Source organism: Hoplias malabaricus, chromosome 5, assembly GCF_029633855.1.
Source record: "Hoplias malabaricus isolate fHopMal1 chromosome 5, fHopMal1.hap1, whole genome shotgun sequence".
NCBI lineage: Eukaryota > Metazoa > Chordata > Actinopteri > Characiformes > Erythrinidae > Hoplias > Hoplias malabaricus.
The window spans coordinates 51,044,873-51,064,072 of NC_089804.1; the positions used below are offsets into that span (position 1 = coordinate 51,044,873).

Consider the following 19,200-nt stretch of genomic DNA (forward strand, 5'->3'; position numbering starts at 1 on the left):
CCTCGCCATCTTGAGCAGACTTATGAGGACCAGCACAGCAGTGAGGAGGAGGAGGAGGAGGAGGAGGAAAGTGAGGATGGGGAGGAAGAAGACGACATCACCAGCGCGGAATCAGAGAGCAGTGAGGATGAGGAAGGAGCTGAGCAGGAAGATCAGCAGGGGTCGAGCAGGCAGCAGCAGCTGGAGTGGGATGACTCCACTCTTACCTACTGAAAACCCTCCCAACACATACACACACACACACACGTGTCACATAGCGTTCCAACAACACACACAATCACACAGTCACCACCCACCCACTCACTCACTCCTTCACCAGTGGGGAATCCCACTTACCCTCGCCAGATTCCCTTCCTGTGGAGCCATGAGCAAACAAAACAACAACAAAAACAAATCCTTGAAGCTAAATGCATATACATGAATATAAATACATATATATCTAGTGTCTGTGTTGACAGATGTTGCAGAGTCAGCTTAATTTCCACTGGCCAAGGCTTCCCTGGTGTCAGCTTAGTGGTGGTATTCAGTGTAGTACAGTTATCACATAATAGCTGAATGCAATTTTTTTATTTATTTCTTATTTTTTATCCAAGGGAAACCTGGCCTAGGTTTTTTTTTTAGCTTTGTAAGGGTACAACCTTGCATTTTTTTTTCTTTTACATGTTGAGGCTTTCAAACTGAAAAGATTTTATGTATATTGGACATGAATTTGGAATTTGTTTGCTGCAGAACTTTTTAAAAGAGAAACTTTGTCTCTTTGCTTTTTCCCCTTTCGTTTAGGAGACAGGAAGGAGATAAATGTTTCTTGTTTCTTCAGATTTTTTTCTCCTCTCTTTATAGTGCATGGGAAACAATTTGCAAAGTCATGCTTATAGAAGAAGAAAAAATTGCTTTTTGATATTTTGTAAATAAGATGAAACCATGTAATTAGTCAATGTGTATCAGTGAGAAGCCTAAACAATGGTGTCCAGTATCTAAACGACGCAGTAACTGCTGTAGAATATTATTTGTGTCACAGATGCAATAGCATGTTAAAAATCAATCTGGCAAAGCTCTTCCGTCACGCTTCTATGAGATGTTTGCTTCACAGAGAGAAACCCATGACAGTGGCTGAGGTTTCTGTGGCAGTGTTGTTCATTTCATCTTGTCTTTTTGCTCTTTTGGAGGTGTTTGTTTTTTGGGTTTTTTTTGTTTTTTTCCTAATTTAATCTTGTCAAGTGGTTGGGCGTGGAATTGGTTCCATGTTTTTTGCTAAATCTAGCTGAGCTTATTGCGGTACAAGTGCTTTGACTAATGTTTGATGTTTTTAATTTCTAGTTCCCTGTTGGACAGGTTTATATTTTGGAGACTGAATAACCTTGTTTAGGTGATGACTCCGTGTTTGATTTCTGAGAGGTACTGTATCTTCTTAAGGCACACTGCAGGTATTTAAGCCATCTTAAAATGGTAGCGGTGATATATATTTTTTTTAATCGTTTTTTTTTCCTGTAAAGCCATCTGAGCTATCATAGCCCATTCTGATCACACCAGTCTAACGTAACTTGGACAAAGGATCCTCTGGAGTTTGGTGATGGCCTGAGCTTTATAAAATCTGTAGGGTGCCGTAGCCTGCCTTGGTGTTGACAAAATGCTAGGCCAAACTGTATTGCAGAAACATTTTATGGGGATATTTATTATTTGGTGTTGACTTAAACTTGTTTTATAGTAATATAAAAGGTTACTCAACATGACTCGATGTTCACTGAAATAAATTTGAATGCTCGAGAAATTTGGTTCAGAGGCATTCATTGGCAGGTATACATTAAAACAACATATTTTTGCATTATACCGCTAGATTTTGCTATACAGTGTACTGTAGATCTGTTTTAAAGAGTTCTGTTTACATTTGGTAAACTTTTAATGCTCACATTGATAATTTATAGTGGACTCCTCTACATAGTTCCTCCTAAAGCATTGTTTTATTTTCTTTCTATTCTTTTTAACTGGACTGCACAAAGTCATGCCCCTTTAATTAGGTCCTTTCGGTTATTGCCAGTTAAGGGTCTGAAAAAGAATGTTAGATATTTAGAAGAATGTTGGCTTATGGTGGGACTTTGGGTGATGCATCGCGGTACATGGTACTTTAAAATGTTTCCCCGATTGTTCGTGTGGAAATTCTCCATTTGTTGCTACAACTTAAAAGCTTTCTTAGATTGTACGTTGTTTTTGTTTTTGTTGAGAAAGTGTAAAGCCTAGTAAGAAAAGGTCTGTTTTTATGACCCAATATAAAGGCAGATGGAGGGTTGTTAAGAGAGATAATGTAGTATTTTTATGTTGTTTTTTTTGTGTCAAATTCTGGTGAACAGTTTCCCTTCCATTAAAAAAAACAAGCTCGAGCCTGAGCTGAAGTCCAGATTTCAGCTGGTGGATTTGGGAGTGCCTTTTGCCTATCACTGCGCGTTATTAACTTAGACTAACAACAACAGAAAAAAAAAACTCATCCATGCCATTCTAGCTGTGGCCAATTTTTCTTATGTAATTATTTAAAATTAGACTTGGTACAGCTTTAGGAAGGTGATTTCTCTCTCCTTTTTCGTTGTAATAGGGGTCAACAGCTAGTTTTTTCAGAAGTGGTCGTTTTAATTGTCCTACATAGTTGTCCTGTGTTCATGTTGATGTGTAGAAAAAAGTAGGTCCATATTGTATCATCAATATTGTACTAAATCATAATGAAATCCACTTCTACAGAGATGTATATTATTGAAATAATTCTCTAGGCAGCATACAAATTTTAACAATCTGTGTATAGTGAAAGCTCTTTTTTTTTTTTTTTTTTTGACGTGTATTGCCTGATTTTTCTGACCAAGATATTAGAGGGCATGAGATTCACAAGAACCAGTAAAATATCCGTTTTCCCTTCTACACATTTTTGCACAAACAATGTCATGAGTTCACAGAATGTTTTTCGCCCATGTGGCATTTTATATTTCGTACAAAACAAAAGATGTTTTGTTTAAAACTAATGGTCGAAAGCAAACCATTCCATATTCCATAAGACCAGATAGGAATGAGTTGACGTGGCACAGGTTATGTGCTTGGTTTTTACCCAGTACAGTACATACAAGTGCTCTCTCTTTCTCTCTCTCTCTCTCTGGAGATTTTCTGAACAGATTTTCCCATTTTTCTCACAGAGTAATTCACGATGCAGACATGAGGGTGTGAATAGGTGGGAGTGGAATGGGCCTCTAATTTTGCATGAATATCTCATCTATATATTTCTTGTGTATTATTACACTAAGAATGGTCGATTCAGAGTGACTGTGTGTAATACGGAGACTAGACTACTGAATCCAAGAGTCTTTCACAGGTACACCTTTTAGACTCCTTTTATTTTTTTGTTTTTAAAATGGACGGTGGGGGAGAATTCTAGAAAATGCTGCCCTTGTACTCATTTACATTTTGACCAATTCAGAAGGCAAATTGTGGTGAAGTTGATGCTTGCTCATGAACAAAATAAAGGATGAGATGGGATTCAATTTCTGACTGAGAGATTTTCTTTTGTTGTCTGATGTTTACAAGGTTTTTTTTTTTTTTTTTTTTTAGCCCTAGGCTGTGTCTGCATGAAAAACAAAATCTTTAGTGGTCTGAAAAAAACATCTGTTTAAATTTGAATATGAACTCCTTCATCGGGAATTTCTGTGTTTAGTGGTGAGCATCGTACATTGTTAATTCGTTTGTTACGGAGGCTTAAAAATTGTGTTCTTTCCTCAGGCTCTTCTGTTCTACAAGGCCCTTTTGATGAAGTAAAGCTCTCAGACATATTGAACAGTGCCACCTAGTGTTTGAAGTCTGAACAACAAAGACCAAATATGGGACCTAGTATTGGAAATAAATTAATCTGGAATCTCATCCTGCAGTGGAATTGCTACATTACAGTAAAACTTTCAATTTAAAGTAGGAATTCTGACCTAAAACTAATTTATTTGTAAACCTGTGTAGTGGTGCAGCCTTCAGCTGTATTGGTTTCACAGATAATGCAATTTTATATTGTATATTCATGTTTATCGTTGTTCTTCAACTACAGTACCCAGGAGGCACAACACAGACACACAGTCATTCTTTAAAGTACTCAACAAATCCTGATATAAACTCAATTCACCTACAAAGGGCATTTTCAATGGTTTTCATGTTCTATAGTGACTGACAGGTAGGAATGTTTACAGTAGATTAACTGATGATTGGGTCATTTTTACTAGTGTCACTTACAAATGTTATTTTCTAAGTTTACCGAAAATGTGTGACATCTACATTTTTATATATATATATATATATATATATATATATATATATATATATATATATATATATATATATATATATATATATATATATATAGACATGTAGATCATTAGCTTGCATTTAATCAGCATGACAATATCATGTTTTATCATTTACATGCACTAATCCTACTATGTAATAAACACAGGGAACAGATAAATAATTGAAAACCAAACCAATAACAGCAAGATTTGTATTGTCATAAAAAGCATTAGGTTTCAATATTAGTACAAAAACATTTACAGAATACATATGAACAGTTACAATTATTAATTGTCTCCTCTTGAAATTAAACAGACATATTCTGTCTATGGCATAATGACACATTAATACCAAAACCCAAAAACAATAACATTCATAACACTTAAAGTTGTCCACGCTGTCAACCATGGTTATATTTTAGGCAAATTAAAGAGTCTACATCAGAAGAGATGGAAAATTATATAAATCTAAAACAAGTTATTGTTTAAATCTGTGTTTTCTTTGATTTGAAATGTCCAGGAGACTCTACCACCAAAGTACTTTGTATGTTCTTAAAGTCACAATCGGTAAAAGCAAAACTCTGACATGAAATGCCTTCACATACATGGTAAATCTGTACATGTACATATGCCTGTATACATTTATGCATGTATTTGGCATAATATCGTAACATACATCTGATGTAATTTCTAATTGACCAGCCAAGAATTGCAGCTTTCACGTACCAAACTGATGTGCAATTACATGTTTAAATAAAAAACACATAAATCATGAGAGGGCATAAAAATCCTTGGGTCTGAGTGTCAAATTAAATACATGATTACGGAAATCATTTTCTGAATGGCACCTTAGTGTTGTGGTCCAAACTGTTAGACCTTACACTACAATAAAAACACCTTAAAACCTTACTCACTGCATTTACAGTTCACAGCATCAGAACAAAATGCATTTCTATGCCTGGGTCTTCTCAACTCCAGAACTAGCTAAGGCCATTATCTTATCTTCAGATCCTGTGGAAAATAAGGAAAAAACATTGGTTAATTCAATATCATCTGATCATGTAGACACAATACTATGGAATCTGTAGAAAAGATTTTATAAGACACATCAAGCCCCCAGGTTACAGGATGTTATAAATGGATAAAACAAAAGTCTTTCCAGTCTGTTTTACATCGAAATAATGTGAACAACCACTATATGATATAAGCCTTCATGGTTAATATAACAGTCCACACTTACCCACATGGGCAGTAACCTTTTCAAACTGACTAAGAGTTGTGCTGGCATTTGCTGCAAGAAAAGCTTCATCCTCAGCTGTGAGCTGTAAATTGAAGAGACAAAATTGCTTCAGAGGGCAATTTTATTTATTTAATTTATGTTCATATTTGTATATATTGTGAGGTGGAGTTGGTGTGGCAAAAGCAGGCCTCTTACCTTCTCTCCCAACTTTCTTAGAGCAGTGAGGATCTCCACTTTCTGCTGTGTGTACTGATCTCTAGGTAGTTTCCCCACCATCACATCACGGTCCATCTGCAGGCAGAGCATAACAATGTCACACTGCTCCATCATAAAAGCACTGACCAACCCAAATGCATAAGACTACGTCTACATCGATACTTAATGTTATTACCTCAGCTAATCTTGTCCTTAACTGACCGGGCTGCTTCTTTGCAAACAATCGAATAACTTCTGGGGTCTTAAAGGCCTGGCTGATAGCTGCTTGGATTGCCTGGTAGAGAAAATATGAAAGTTAAAATGTATGCTAGAATACATTCTCACGATAATAAGCACCAGATGTCTCTTTTCCATCCTGAACCAAACAAAAGTCTGTATTTAAATGTCTTACCAATTGCATTCCCCCCAATTCATCAACCAGAGTCATGTTTCCTGACATGAGCTTCTTCAGTGATTCATTGAACTCACTCAACTGCTCCAGTGTCTCTTTTTTTGTTTCCTCATATTCCTCATCGTCAAGCTCTTCTCTGAAAAGGAAAAAGTGAAGCAATATTTCCATATGCTTGTGAACTCTATTATGTTCAACAAACATTATCTAATGCATTACAATGTATCATTTTTTAATGGGAAACCAAGTTAACCTCTGGAGAGGTTAAACTGACATTACCTGCACTCTTCCAAATCCTGCAGCTGCTGCATAAGTCGGTCCAGTTGTTCCTCCATGTTTTGTTTGAGTTTGCCTGTTTCTGATTTCCCCCGAGACGCCATTATGGTACCTTAATACTAGAAACAAACACCACCCACTATAGATTGTAATAAAAAACATTAAATAAATTAATTAATTAATAATAATAATAAATCAGAGACAGTTTTACTAAGATAACAACCATGCACTAGAAAGGCAAATTAAAGTAGGACCAGAATTAATAATTGGAAAAACCTAATGAGTGCAGATGCCTCCAGGTGCATAGTCACAGGAAAAAGGTAATGTGGTCACCCTCCATTATTATATATGCAAGCTGGTGAGTGCAAATGTGGCATATTACTAGAGAACTGCACTGGGCTGAATGCTTGACTAGGGTGACCAGATCTGAGATAGTGAAAAAGAGGACATGTCTCGGGGGTGGGTGGGGGGGGATTAGGTCACGCCCCTCAATGCCGTTGTATGCTTAGCTTAACCTATGTATACTTTTAGGTCCCTTACACCTTTATTTGCTACACAAAACATGGGAATTTCTTTTTTTTAATGAATCCGAGAATTTGCATTTACGTTTCGGCATAGCTGCTCGAGATGAGGGTGGGTACATGAGCTTTGCCTGACGTAAACAACGACTACTGACGTGCAGACTGAACAATTAAATGTTTACAGAGAAGGTTATCGACCAATAACGGTATAACTTCACCACGCCCCCTTCTCACTCAAGCGAACCAATCGGAGTAGGGGAGGGCGGGACTAGTTTGTGAACGAAACGCTACTTGAAATTCTAAAAATTCTGTTAAGTCTAAAAAAAGAGGACATGTCCGGGTAAAAGAGGACGTCTGGTCACCCTACGCTTGACCCCTGGATTAAGTGGGTCACTGACTATATATATATATATATATATATATATATATATATATATATATATAATAATTATTATTATTATTAGTAGTAGTAGTAGTAGTAGTAAGACACTTGGTTTATTTGAAAACATTTAAGTTATCCTAAACCTAATGACCCATAAAGGACTTGGTATTAAATATTTCAGTGCTGTTGTGGCACAGACTAGTAAGTTTTTCTCTGCTTTAAACTAAGGTAAATCCCATACATATTTGCAATTGTCTGTACCAGTTAACTCCTTATTTTTTCTGTAGCATCAACTCCAAGGCTGGGATACTTAATAATAATGAAGTATCTAGTCTTCTAACTGCCCCCAGAGCATGTTAAAGCCTTAATGGACTAGTGACCCCAGTTTCGCTTACATTTGTTTCTCCGTCAGGTGTAAAATATAGAGTCTGTTTATTAGTTAGCCAGTGACAGTGCGCTGCGATACTCTGCGCAATATTTAAATTAGTAGTAGCTAACCGTAGCTACCACAAACTACTCTATACCTATAGATTGTTAATATTTTATAAGGTAATATAATTTTCTTTTCACCGGTCAACGTTCCCAGCGGCTGAGTGGTCGTGTGTGTGTGTGTGTGTGTGTGTGTGTGTATTGAACGTAGATTTAAAACGTCGTCTTCTAGAGGAGTTACCCTTAAGCATTCCTCAAGAAACACGACCAACGTTTTTACACTGAGTCCAGCCCCTCAAAAATAAAACGCTAATGCCGGCGATTATTATTTACATTGTTTAATCTCTCGTGTTTACTCGGGTATTGACGATTAGAGACGAAAACACTATACATTAACACAGGATATTAATAGCCATACTGTACCGTGTATGGGTGATTCCTTGTAGAGTTGTGTCTAAAAGCCAATCAGGGAAGGTTTTACTGAAACAATAACCAGTCACAGCTTCCCTTGGAGGTGTGTGATAGGCGTGTAGCTGCTGCTGTGGTAAGTAATGGGGAAAGTAGCCTGCTGTGACATATATCGTGTGCTGTTTTATTCATTCTGTGCACTTTTGCATTTTGTGCAATTTTATTCATTGTGCAACTTCACAAACCTCGATTAAACAACGCCTTTTAGACTTCTAGTCTGTGTTGTAGGTTTAGGACTGTGTATATATTTCTAAATGTTTTCCAGCAACAAACTCAAAACCTCAACAGGTATTATGCAGGTTAACACCGACCAGATATAGCATTAAACCATACTCTCTGATTCTGCATTCACATCCTATTTTATCAGCTTCCGCTTTGTATGTTTGCAATTCTAGACTGCTGTCGGACGGTTGCTCTGCATACTTTCAGCATACCTTTCATCATGTCATTCGCTGGTCAGGACCATGGCCGTGTAGAGCTGTTCAGGTCCAGGAGTTGGTGGATCATTCTAAGCACTGACACACTGCAGTTACGTGGTGGTGGTGTGTAATGGGGTTGCACTGATACGAATTTAACAGATGAGCTACTGTTAAGCCTGCATCTGCAAAGTGCACTGACCAGCATGGGCGTGTCTGTGGATGAGTTGACTTGGGCAGATATTTCTTAAGATACCCAGAACTGCCTATTCTACAAATTAAACTTGACCCCCCACCCCACGGACACACAACTCCCATGTTTTTGCTGTTGCCCACCCAGTGATTACTTCTGAAAACCACGTTGGTGTAGAGACGAAAAACTATAGCAGCACTGGTGTGTCTTATTCACCTGTATCAACGCAACACACACTAGCATAACATCACCACATCCGTGTCACTGCTGTGCTGAAAATGATAGAGCACCTAAATAATAACTGCTCTGTGGTGGCCTGTAGGGGCCCTGACCTTTTTAAGTTAAGGTTGAAAGGAGGCTTACAAAGTATGTAGAACAAAAAATGGACTACAATAATTATGGGACTGCGAAATGAACCGATGTAGTCAGTAGAATCAAAAAGTGTAGTAATGTTTTGTCTGATAACGGTATAAGGTTAGTCTTATTATTAACAATATAGTATTAGACTGCATAGATACCTGTATAACATTTATCAAGGCCATTAAACATTTGCTGATATTGTCTTATAGTCAGTAAGTAAAGATTTCATGTTTTTGTAATGGGTTGATATCACACTGTAACGTAAATTATACTAAAGGTTTCACAGGTGACTCAGGGACTGACTTTATGTTCCTTTCAAAGTTCATGTGAGTGCCAGTGCCAGTCTGTGTTTTTGTCGTTCAACTATGTGGCCACCAGAGGTCCCTTATCCAGAATCATGAACAAAGCACTAGGCATTAGTCAAGGTGACCTCTGGCAGAAAAGCAGGCAAATGACAACAACAAAGATAATCATGTTTTTAATATTGTACAATTTATTTGTTTTAGTTTGAAGATAATCATGACTAGTAAACATTCTTAGTACAGTAGTGCACCAAGTAGTGTCACTGTCACACAGCTCCAGGCTTCTGGGGATGTGGGTTTGAGCCCCGCTTCATGTCACTGCCTCTCAGGAGTTTGGTGTGTTCTCCCTATGTCTGTGTGAGTTTCCTCTGGATGATTTGGTTTTCCTCCACAGTCCAAAAACACATTGTTGGGTAGATTGGCTACTCGAGTTTCCCTAGGTGAGTGTGTGATGCCCTGTGATGGACTGGTGTGCTGTTCTAGCCTTGTATCATAATTGCAGGACTCTGCACTGAGTTTCTCTTTGCATTGCCAAGATTGCCAGCATTTATTTCACATTATCTATCTATAGTATGATTTTTCCTACACCATCCAATTTTTAAACACTTGTTCATCAACTGTGTCTTCCACAGTCACAGTTATTAGCACTGTATTTTGTCCCTTAACAGCATTTGCTTTTTTGGGAAACCATTCAACCACAAGAGCATTACTGAGTACTACTCAAGTAGAAAAGGCTCTAGATCACAAACCCCACTCCAGCTCATCATTCTAGAAAATCATGTTTCACTGCTCCACTGCTCTTTACTCCCCTGATCAGTGCTTGCTCTTTTGTATGGTTAACTTAGGCTCATATGTCAGGTTTACTGACAATTAATTTTTTTAAAATGATACAACTTGGGCAATACAACCCGGGCAAAAAGTGCACTTTAAAGAAGCAGAATTCACTTATAAAGGGTGTCTCAATAGTTTTGAGACATATATTTTATTTGACAAATGGTGTATTTGTACGTGAACTAAAGAGCTCAATCTGTGGGATCTGCTTCTGTTTTCTACCAATGTTGTACCAGTGTTGCCATAGAAACTGCAGGCACTATCAAAAAACTGAATGCAGTAAGGTTGTAAGAACATGACAAGCCACATCAGTTCAGGAATACAAGAAATTTGTCTTGGCGAGTGCACATACGTATAATATGTAGAACACGTAGAACAAGCCAAACAGGCACAGAGACTACTACAAGTAATAAAATAAGGCAATCCAGATTATAGAATAAAGAAAATGGGCAAAAAAAAAGCCACAAACAAGGAGCTAAAGTGGATGAATGATATTCACACTGGTCTTGCTCAATGTCTGTGTTTGTCATTAATTGGTGCAACATTCTTGTGTGTGTAATAGAAATATTTGCACTTTAATAATCATAAAATGGTTGTTGTTTAAAATGTCTTACATTAGCTTTTAAGTTTTCAGTTCATTGAAATTATTAGTGTAATCAAATCATTCAGTATAAGGTGAAATACTGTTGTCTTTTTTCTCAGGTCCAGATTCAGTTGTTTGGTAAGAGCTTTGACATCAACAGTGATGGAACAGAAGAAAACCAGAGTGGTCCTTCTGGCATGTGGGTCATTTAATCCCATTACTAACATGCACCTGCGTATGTTTGAGCTGGCGCGGGATTATCTGGAGGACACTGGTACGTGAAAGTGACATGGATCTGTTATTCTGTACGTAAATGCTTAATACATTCTACAGAATACAGATAAATGTTTTTATAAGTGTTTTTTTCAATTGTATTACTATGGTTTTGGAGTTTTTGGAAATCTATATTTATGTGTTTTGTTTATTTAGGAAGGTACCATGTGGAGAAAGGTATTATTTCTCCTGTAGGGGATGCATATAAAAAGAAGGGTCTGATTGAGGCTTGTCATCGACTGAAGATGGCCAAATTAGCTACAGAGGATTCTAGTTGGATCATTGTGGACGACTGGGAGAGTCAGCAACCTGAATGGGTGGAGACTGCCAAGGTCATCAGGTGAGTGTGGTTTTAAAAACATTGTGTTATGATATGGATGAAGAGATAAACTTGTTGGAGAACGTGTGTATCTGACGCACCTCTGATGTGGTGTGCGTTAGTTAAAATGCTCCATTACATTTTCTCTCAAGTGATCTGTGACAAATTCCATGTCACACTGTATTATGTTGTTGCTTTTGAAAGGAAGGTTATGCCTTTCTAAAATGTTAGAAATGTCATCTAGACTGCTGCCTGACGAAGGGCTTGTATCATGGAAATGTTTTCTTTTTGTTTCTGTTTCTTTTCATTTAAAACAGTAGTATTTTAAAAGTAGTATGTTAAAATAAGTTCTTTAGTACATGAATTCTTCAGATTTGCATTGGAGATTTAATGTACTGTATATACTTTAATTCTTACATTAAACTAAGCTATTTAACGAACCTTATTGAATTTCAGAGATTCTGTGATATCATAAAAAGGAGTGTATAAGCCTGGCTTGCTGTGTGAAAGAGGCACGAAACAAGGCTCCCAAAAAGAACACAACTAGTTTACAAGCACTTGTTTATTTTAATTGTCCCTTAAATTTGTCTTACACTTGTGTGAGTCTAAGGGAGAAAAAGTAAGTCTGGAAAACTGATAGGGTGTTTTAAACTATAACACATCGCAGGTATAATACATAACAATATAGGATATTGGCTCTATAATATTCTTTTTTCAAATCGTTTCAAATCTCAAGGCACTATCATGAGGAATTGTCGGTAAAGGAGAACCATGATGAGGCAGACACTGTGAAATCAGTGAAGAGGAGAAGACTGGAAGAAAATGAAGATGTGTGTCAAAGTTCCTCTTCAGATTGCAAGAGATCAGGTACGACAGCAGCATGTGTGGTAATGTGTCATGTGAGCCAAGCACTAACCAATATGTCAGGAAGGAATTTACTTGAGTAGTCACACAAATATTCCACCCTAAATCACATGCAGTTGCAGTGGAACATGCGACCAGCCCTGAAGGCAAAAAGAAGGTGTCATAAAGCTGCAGGGCTTTTTAAAGGTTTTTTTTTTTTTTTTTTTTTACTGGAGTGTTACTGTTACTCTGCCAAACAGGGTCAGGCAGCATTCCTCTGAAGTCAGACTATTCAGAGACTATTGTAATGTATTTCCACCCATGCATTAGTGCTTACAGGAAATGGGTAATGTTTTCATTTACTGTGGTGTATTAATTCCCAACAGGAGCCATGTTCTACATCATCTGTGGAGCAGCAATAACACATTTGTATATAATTATACTATATATTAGTATAATACTGCTAGCCGTTAAAGTACAGTTGGAGAGTTGATTAAAAATGTAAAAATAAATAAATAAATAAATCACTGTTAGCTTGATGCTAATATAAAAGTTATTTACCTATTACAAAGCTATTGGAAGTTAGTAATATATTTATGGGTTGAAGACACACTAATGTTCTTGTGGCTCTAATCCTCACAGAACAGCTTATGTAAAGCTTTTTCTGTAGAGGCTGTTGCAAAGGGAACAAAATTGTTATTAATACCCTTAATTCACACTACAGATTGCCCCCCCCCCCCCCCAAAATGCCCAGTGATTACAAGTAGGATCTAGAAGCAGCGCAACCATGAACAGGATAAAGCAGTTACAGACAAAAAAATCAATTAATAAGTTGGCTTTACATACATTTTTTTTTTTGGCAGATGGTCCTGAGCTGAAGCTGCTTTGTGGAGCGGATGTGCTGGAGTCTTTTGGTGTGCCTAACCTGTGGAAGCCTGAGGATATTGCAGAGATTGTGGGACGTTACGGTGTGTTGTGCATCACCAGATGCAACTCTGACCCTGAGAAATTTATCTACCATTCAGACCTCCTATACAAGCACCGAAAGAACATCCACATAGTCAGAGAGTGGGTGAACAATGACATTTCAGCCACTCATGTGAGAAGAGCTCTGCGCAGGGGTCAGAGTGTCCGCTACCTGCTGCCTGACAGCGTGGTGGACTACATCAAGGAGCAGGGACTCTACAGTGTCGAGACCGAGAAGAAGAATGCTGATGTAATCCTCGCTCCTCTCCAGAGGTACAGCAAGAATACAGACTGAGCTGATACTCTTATGAGATGTTATGATAACTGCTGTTATGAGATTTAAACACACATGGTGTGTGTGTGTGTGTGTGTGAGTGTGTGTGTGTGTGTGGAGGGGCTCTTGAACTTCCAAACACATGACCCATTGCTGCATTTCCTGCAATACTGAACCAGTGTGCTTGTTTTCAGAGGGTTGTTTAAAAAGCATGATTTCTCAGGCTATGTCCAGTTAATACAATCTTTAAAGGGAGTTCTTATAATCTGAATTTTCCATACTTTCAAGCTGTGATTTGATCCTTCATGCTTGAGGAATGACCCTAAGGTTGTGTGAATAAATATTTATGCACTATGAAAAGATGGTTTGTTGGTGTTGTTAGTAGGCTTAAGATATTTCTGGTGATAGAAAATGTAAAATCTTAAATAATACAGGTTTTGAAAAGATTTTGCAAAGCTTTTTTTCTTCTTGATCAAATTTTTTACTGTAGAGATATTTTTGATAATTCTGGGTTTGTTTGTTTTTTTGTATCTTTATATAGATATTTTCAATCCTATCATCCATTCATTCTTTATATGACCTTTGCTGTTCTTAATATTACAATAAATGCATCAAAAAAAGGTTTTACACTACATCAGTATCTCTTTTGCCTCCTCAGTTTGTTTTCTAAACATGGTCTCACTTTATTTGCATGGTCAGAAATATACAAGATGTTTTTTCTCAGAGCAAAAATGATCTTTATTCTTGAGGAAAGTCTTTTGATGGCAGCACTAAACACTAGAGAATTTATTCTGATTAGTGAGAGTGAAAAGATCTGGAAACTTTTAAAAGGCTTTGTTTGATCAAACTGTTGATTTCAAACATCAGATTGGATTTAAATCAGATAAATATTTCACCTTTTCATTCTCTGTGTTTATGCAAATTTAAAAGGGCAAATACTTCCACTTGGTTTCACACTTGGGATTAAGATTTAATCACCATTTTCCCCATGGCAACCCCAATATGTCAAAGGAAAAATTCACAGAACCTTGTAAGACCTTTGTGAATGATGGGAACATTAGAGGAATCTAAACCCCACAGTAGTCATTGAATGGTAATGTCTGTAGATGTTATTTCTGGAGTAAACCTGAATGGATCACAAGTTGTGATTCACTTTAACTGATTGTATTGGCTGATAATGATGTGGTATCAGTGAAGAAAGAGCAGAAGAAAGCCTATTTATAGCTTCACACTGAAATACCTCTCATCATTCTGGACTTTTTTACAGGGGGTTTTTCCCCTTCCTACCTCCATTCAGTGTTCACTACAACCTTACTACAATCTACAGCCTGAGGGGTTGCTATATTTCTAAGTAAATCCATCATCACTGATTTATCACTCAAATATGTGTGCAAGTTAAAATAAAAGTGGCGTCCTATGGCAGATTAATGTCTATATTCTTTGGCTCACCTTACTGTAATGTCATATTTCTTATATATAAACGTGTTTTCATCATAAGTAACATGAACAGTGTTTGAAATGGCCCTCTACTCACCATTCCCTTCATTACTCACCATGTAGTGAACTATTTTAGGGAACAGAATTTAGGAGAGTAGTGAATGCCATCCAGTAGATACCAGTGGTATAGGTACACGTATATGTACACTGCAATATGCCAATTGTCCAGATGGCCAATTTATTAAATAACTCCCCTTAGCTGTCATCGCAACATTTGCCCCTGAGAGATTTGGCAGGAACTGCCACTGAACTCCTTGTCTATTTCAGCAGGACCATGACATGAATGTATGTGCCTGTCTGAAGCCCAGATCTCTCTATTGAAAATGTATGTTGAATCATAAAAAAAGGAGAATAAGACAGCGATCACAACTGTTGAGCAGATCCTGTCTTGTATACAGCAACTGAAACTGTAAGTACTTTCAATCCCCAAACATTTGTAATGTATCATCAATAGGTGAAGTGATTCAGTGATAAATAAAGCTTTTTTGACTGTTGAAGGCATCAATAACTAAATTTAGTTATTTTTACAGATTTAAATTTGCCATTGAAAACCAACATTTTTGTCAGTTTGTCTATTAAATAAATGTTAAAGTGAATTAACACATTGCAGATTTCAGTTATTTATTTCATTTTAAATGGGTCTGAGCTTGGGTTTGTATATATCACCTTGATATATCGTCTTCTCACACAGAAGAACCAAGTACCTATAATGTAAACACTGGATATTTAAAAGTGGTAACTATCTTACTATCTCATGTTTATCATGGTTAGTTTAGTGTCTTCAGACAAAGCTTTTCATGGATTGTTTCCTATTATTATTATTACTAGTAGCAGTAGTATTTGTGTGTGTGTGTGTGTGGGGTGTAAAAATCCAAGTTATATCTCAGAACTTTTTCAAGTATGTTTGTTGGCTCCGCCCCCTCAGTGTGTAACACCTATTTTAAAAGCTGTGTAGCACAGACTGTATCTTACACTCGCTCTAGGAATTTTCGTGACTCTGTGCTGCTTCAGATTCTCGTGACAAAATGCCTGCCAGTCTCTGTGGAACATGGGACATGCTCAGCAATGTCAACTTTGAGGGATACATGATTGCTTTGGGTAAACTTGCATTAAATAATATATAAAAATTCACAGATGTAAAATTTATTGTACAGCTGCTAATCCAACATTTATTATATAAATCAAGGGTAATAGTTGTTGGTAGATAGTAAAAGACTATTTTTCTGAGAACTCTTAAAGGGAGCAACATAAGAACAATATTTATTTACATATAGAGAAGAATCAAAACAAAGAAACAGTAAATAATGTTGTTAATGTGTTTACTAACAAGAGCTTTCTTGGTCTTGTTTGTCTGGCAGGGATTGGCTTGTCCACTCGGAAATTTGCCATGAGACTAAAGCAGCGTAAGGTGATTGAGAGAGTTGGTGACGGTTATGTGATCAAAACTCTCAGCACCTTTAGAAACTACGTCTTCTCCTTCAGAATCAGTGAAGAGTTTGATGAATACACCAAGGGTTTAGACGATAGGCAATGCAAGGTAATGAATTTTGTGTTATTAGAAATTTGAAGGTTACACTGAGTACTGAATTAATGCCAGTGGTTTAAAGCAACAGGGTACATACCTCAAATTCTTTTTTTTTTTTAAACAAACACATTAGTCTGATACATTTCAGTACTGCAAGTCATTGTACCTTTTTTATTGATCCATATATTGTGACATTTTCACAAAATATAAACACGTTTCAGTATAATGTTTAAATATGAAAATACATGTTTTGATCATGGTGTTATGACAGATTGACTGGAAACTGCATCAAATTTCCCATCTTTAGTAGCTTGAAGTCTGTTTAATGGGAGCTTTATGGCTGCTACTGCGATTGTTGTGTAATTTTGTATGGATTTTTGCTGAGTGAATTGTTTCATGTAGATATACTTATCCCTGCACCTGAAATCCTGTGATGGAAAAACAATAATAACTAAACCACAAATACAGTAGAGGATATGTTGAAATAACTCACAGCATGCTTTTTCTTTGTGTATGCAGTCTGTGGTGATGTCTGAAGGGAACAGGATTGTGTGCACTCAGAAAGGAGAGAAAAAGAACCGAGGCTGGGTTCACTGGATTGAAGATGATAAGCTGCACCTGGTAAGAAAAAAATCATTTGAATGGCTTAACTACACGCACGTTTCTAAGGGAATTTGGGGGGACGGGTTGTTATTTTTCATCTGATCTGATTCAAATTACTGTGTAGGATGTATTCTTATTTTTTCAATGGAAGACATGTTTGGTTTCAACTTTTGTATTTCTGTAATAATCAAAATTTCTATAAATAAATGGGTAAAAAAAATAATTTGTAAAAACATTTGAATTAAGACTAGTCTTAGATTAATTTGTAGTGTTATTTCACAATTAAAACCTCAGCCAAATATATTCAGAAAAACACATATACACTGGTAATATTCTGATCTTAATATTTGGTGTTTGGTCTCAAAATATTTGGTAATATTTTGTCTTACAGGAGCTGTATTGTGAAAACCAGATCTGCAAGCAAGTATTCAAGCGGGTTGCTTAATATCTAGCAACAAGGATGGAATAAAGCACTCAGATTTAAAAATACAAAGAATGGAAGGACCCAGAACTTCATTCTCTCTCCTGTGATCAGTGCTTATCAGGAGAGCAACATACAGAGAGCTTCAAGCTCTTAAGCTCAGCATCTGTGCACATGACAAATACCAGTCAGGAGGGACACTGTAATATAGTGTTAAGTGTTGTCCTTCAATTTAATACATTAGATTCAACTCTTTAGACACTTCAAGCTTGTTTGAGTTGTATCATTTGCTGGAACAGAGAATGAGTGTCATGAACAATGTCATGAGGAGCTATAGTTGTGCAGATAGACACCTTTGATATTAACAATAACACCACTAGATGGAGACATAGCTCATATAATAGACAATGGAGTGGTTTCATAACAGGCTATAAACTAGTACTGTATGTAGGTTATTTTTCGTGAAACAGTTTTCGTGAAAACTGTTGTTAATTCAATTAATTGAAAGCAAAAATCACAGAAAGACAGCAAAAAAAAGTTCGGTCTTGTGAAAATTTTTTAGACTTCCAGTGTTTGGCTTACAAAAAAATTAAAGTAGTTCAAAGTACTGCACAAAACGGATTAATTTTTTTGTATACTTTATTGTATTTTATATATTTATTGATGCGATGTCAAACAAAATTGCCCTTTAAACTACTTCATCTAAGAACTGGTTTCTGAACATTTGTAAACTTTTTTAAGGTTAACAGAAAATAAATCTGTAAAATCTGTTTTGTTTTTTTAATTCTATTTTATTCTAATTGATTCTATTTTCTTATGTTTCTAAGAAAAGAATTGAGTAGTATAGATTGACTGATTGATATTATCTGGTGAAAAAAATATGTTTATAAAGATAATGACCTAAATACCATACATTGAGAAAACAAATAAAATGTGCTTGTAGTTTATAATATAGACCACCACAGAGCAGGTATCATTTAGGTGGTGCACTAGTCTCAGCACTGAAGAGATGCTGAGGTGTTAGTGTTGTGCTGGCATGAGTGGATCAGACACAGCAGAGCTGCAGGAGTTTTTAAACCCTTCAGTTTCACTACTCGACTGGACTGCTGAACTGTCATCAACCATAAATTTCCAGCCAACAGCATCCTGTGACAGCTGATGAAGGGCTAGACGATGAATTATCCAAACTGCAGCAAGAGATGGGCTAATTTACATCTACAAGTTGGACCAGATATTTGTATCCGTCAGAGTGGACAGAGTGTTTTAATGTTGTGTCTGCCCTACTCATACATCACAGTCCACACTAACACGTCACCACTATGTCAGTATCAGTGCGTTGCTGAGAATAGTCTACCAGCCAAATCACACCTGCTCTGTGATGGTGACTGTTGAAAAACAGGGAGAAAAGTGCTAATAATGCATGCAGAGCAAATAATGGATATCAGTCTGTAATTGTAAAACTACAGAGTACAAATATATGGTCAATGGAGCGAACTGAAATGGATGATGTATACATTATATAAGGGTGCGATATTTTGACAGTGTATAAAGGCCAACAAAGGCCTTCAAACGTAAA

At 36.7% G+C, this 19,200-nt stretch overlaps 4 protein-coding genes across 15 annotated transcripts in view; 3 read left to right on the forward strand and 1 right to left on the reverse strand.

Moving 5' to 3' along the window:
* Nucleotides 1-3,505, forward strand: part of clstn1 (calsyntenin 1) — a 42,008-nt gene extending 38,503 nt beyond the window's left edge. For all 4 annotated transcript variants that reach the window (XM_066671008.1, XM_066671010.1, XM_066671009.1 and 1 more), the window contains one exon: nt 19-3,505. In XM_066671008.1, the coding sequence (XP_066527105.1) occupies nt 19-213 (195 nt within the window). In that variant the 3' untranslated portion in view covers nt 214-3,505. The remainder of the gene's footprint in view (nt 1-18) is intronic.
* Nucleotides 3,506-4,505: 1,000 nt separating this feature from the next.
* Nucleotides 4,506-8,810, reverse strand: lzic (leucine zipper and CTNNBIP1 domain containing). Of its 5 annotated transcripts, none has more exons than XM_066671382.1 (7): nt 8,653-8,810; nt 6,422-6,537; nt 6,146-6,281; nt 5,930-6,028; nt 5,734-5,829; nt 5,539-5,620; nt 4,506-5,309 (listed from the first exon to the last, which is right to left on the reverse strand). In XM_066671382.1, exons 2-7 carry the CDS (start codon nt 6,520-6,522, stop codon nt 5,251-5,253), a joined length of 573 nt encoding a protein of 190 aa, XP_066527479.1. In that variant the 5' UTR covers nt 6,523-6,537; nt 8,653-8,810; the 3' UTR covers nt 4,506-5,250. The 5 variants fall into 5 exon arrangements, with proteins under 5 accessions (XP_066527479.1, XP_066527477.1, XP_066527476.1 ...); XM_066671380.1 differs by lacking the exon at nt 8,653-8,810 and adding an exon at nt 8,174-8,305; XM_066671379.1 differs by lacking the exon at nt 8,653-8,810 and adding an exon at nt 8,174-8,199 and having other exon boundaries at nt 6,422-6,557.
* nmnat1 (nicotinamide nucleotide adenylyltransferase 1) lies at nt 8,246-14,317 on the forward strand. 5 transcript variants are annotated; one of them, XM_066671375.1, is made up of 5 exons: nt 8,246-8,294; nt 11,023-11,177; nt 11,333-11,516; nt 12,232-12,362; nt 13,202-14,316. In XM_066671375.1, the coding sequence occupies exons 2-5, from the start codon at nt 11,066-11,068 to the stop codon at nt 13,597-13,599; spliced, it is 825 nt and encodes a 274-aa protein (XP_066527472.1). In that variant the 5' UTR covers nt 8,246-8,294; nt 11,023-11,065; the 3' UTR covers nt 13,600-14,316. The 5 variants fall into 5 exon arrangements, with proteins under 5 accessions (XP_066527472.1, XP_066527471.1, XP_066527474.1 ...); XM_066671374.1 differs by lacking the exon at nt 8,246-8,294 and adding an exon at nt 8,405-8,704 and having other exon boundaries at nt 13,202-14,317; XM_066671377.1 differs by lacking the exon at nt 8,246-8,294 and adding an exon at nt 8,705-8,746 and having other exon boundaries at nt 13,202-14,317.
* A 1,725-nt stretch (nt 14,318-16,042) lies between these two features.
* Nucleotides 16,043-18,351, forward strand: rbp7a (retinol binding protein 7a, cellular). The gene is made up of 4 exons (XM_066671385.1): nt 16,043-16,173; nt 16,434-16,612; nt 17,120-17,221; nt 17,595-18,351. The coding sequence occupies exons 1-4, from the start codon at nt 16,101-16,103 to the stop codon at nt 17,646-17,648; spliced, it is 408 nt and encodes a 135-aa protein (XP_066527482.1). The 5' UTR covers nt 16,043-16,100; the 3' UTR covers nt 17,649-18,351.
* The last annotated feature ends 849 nt before the right edge of the window (nt 18,352-19,200 follow it).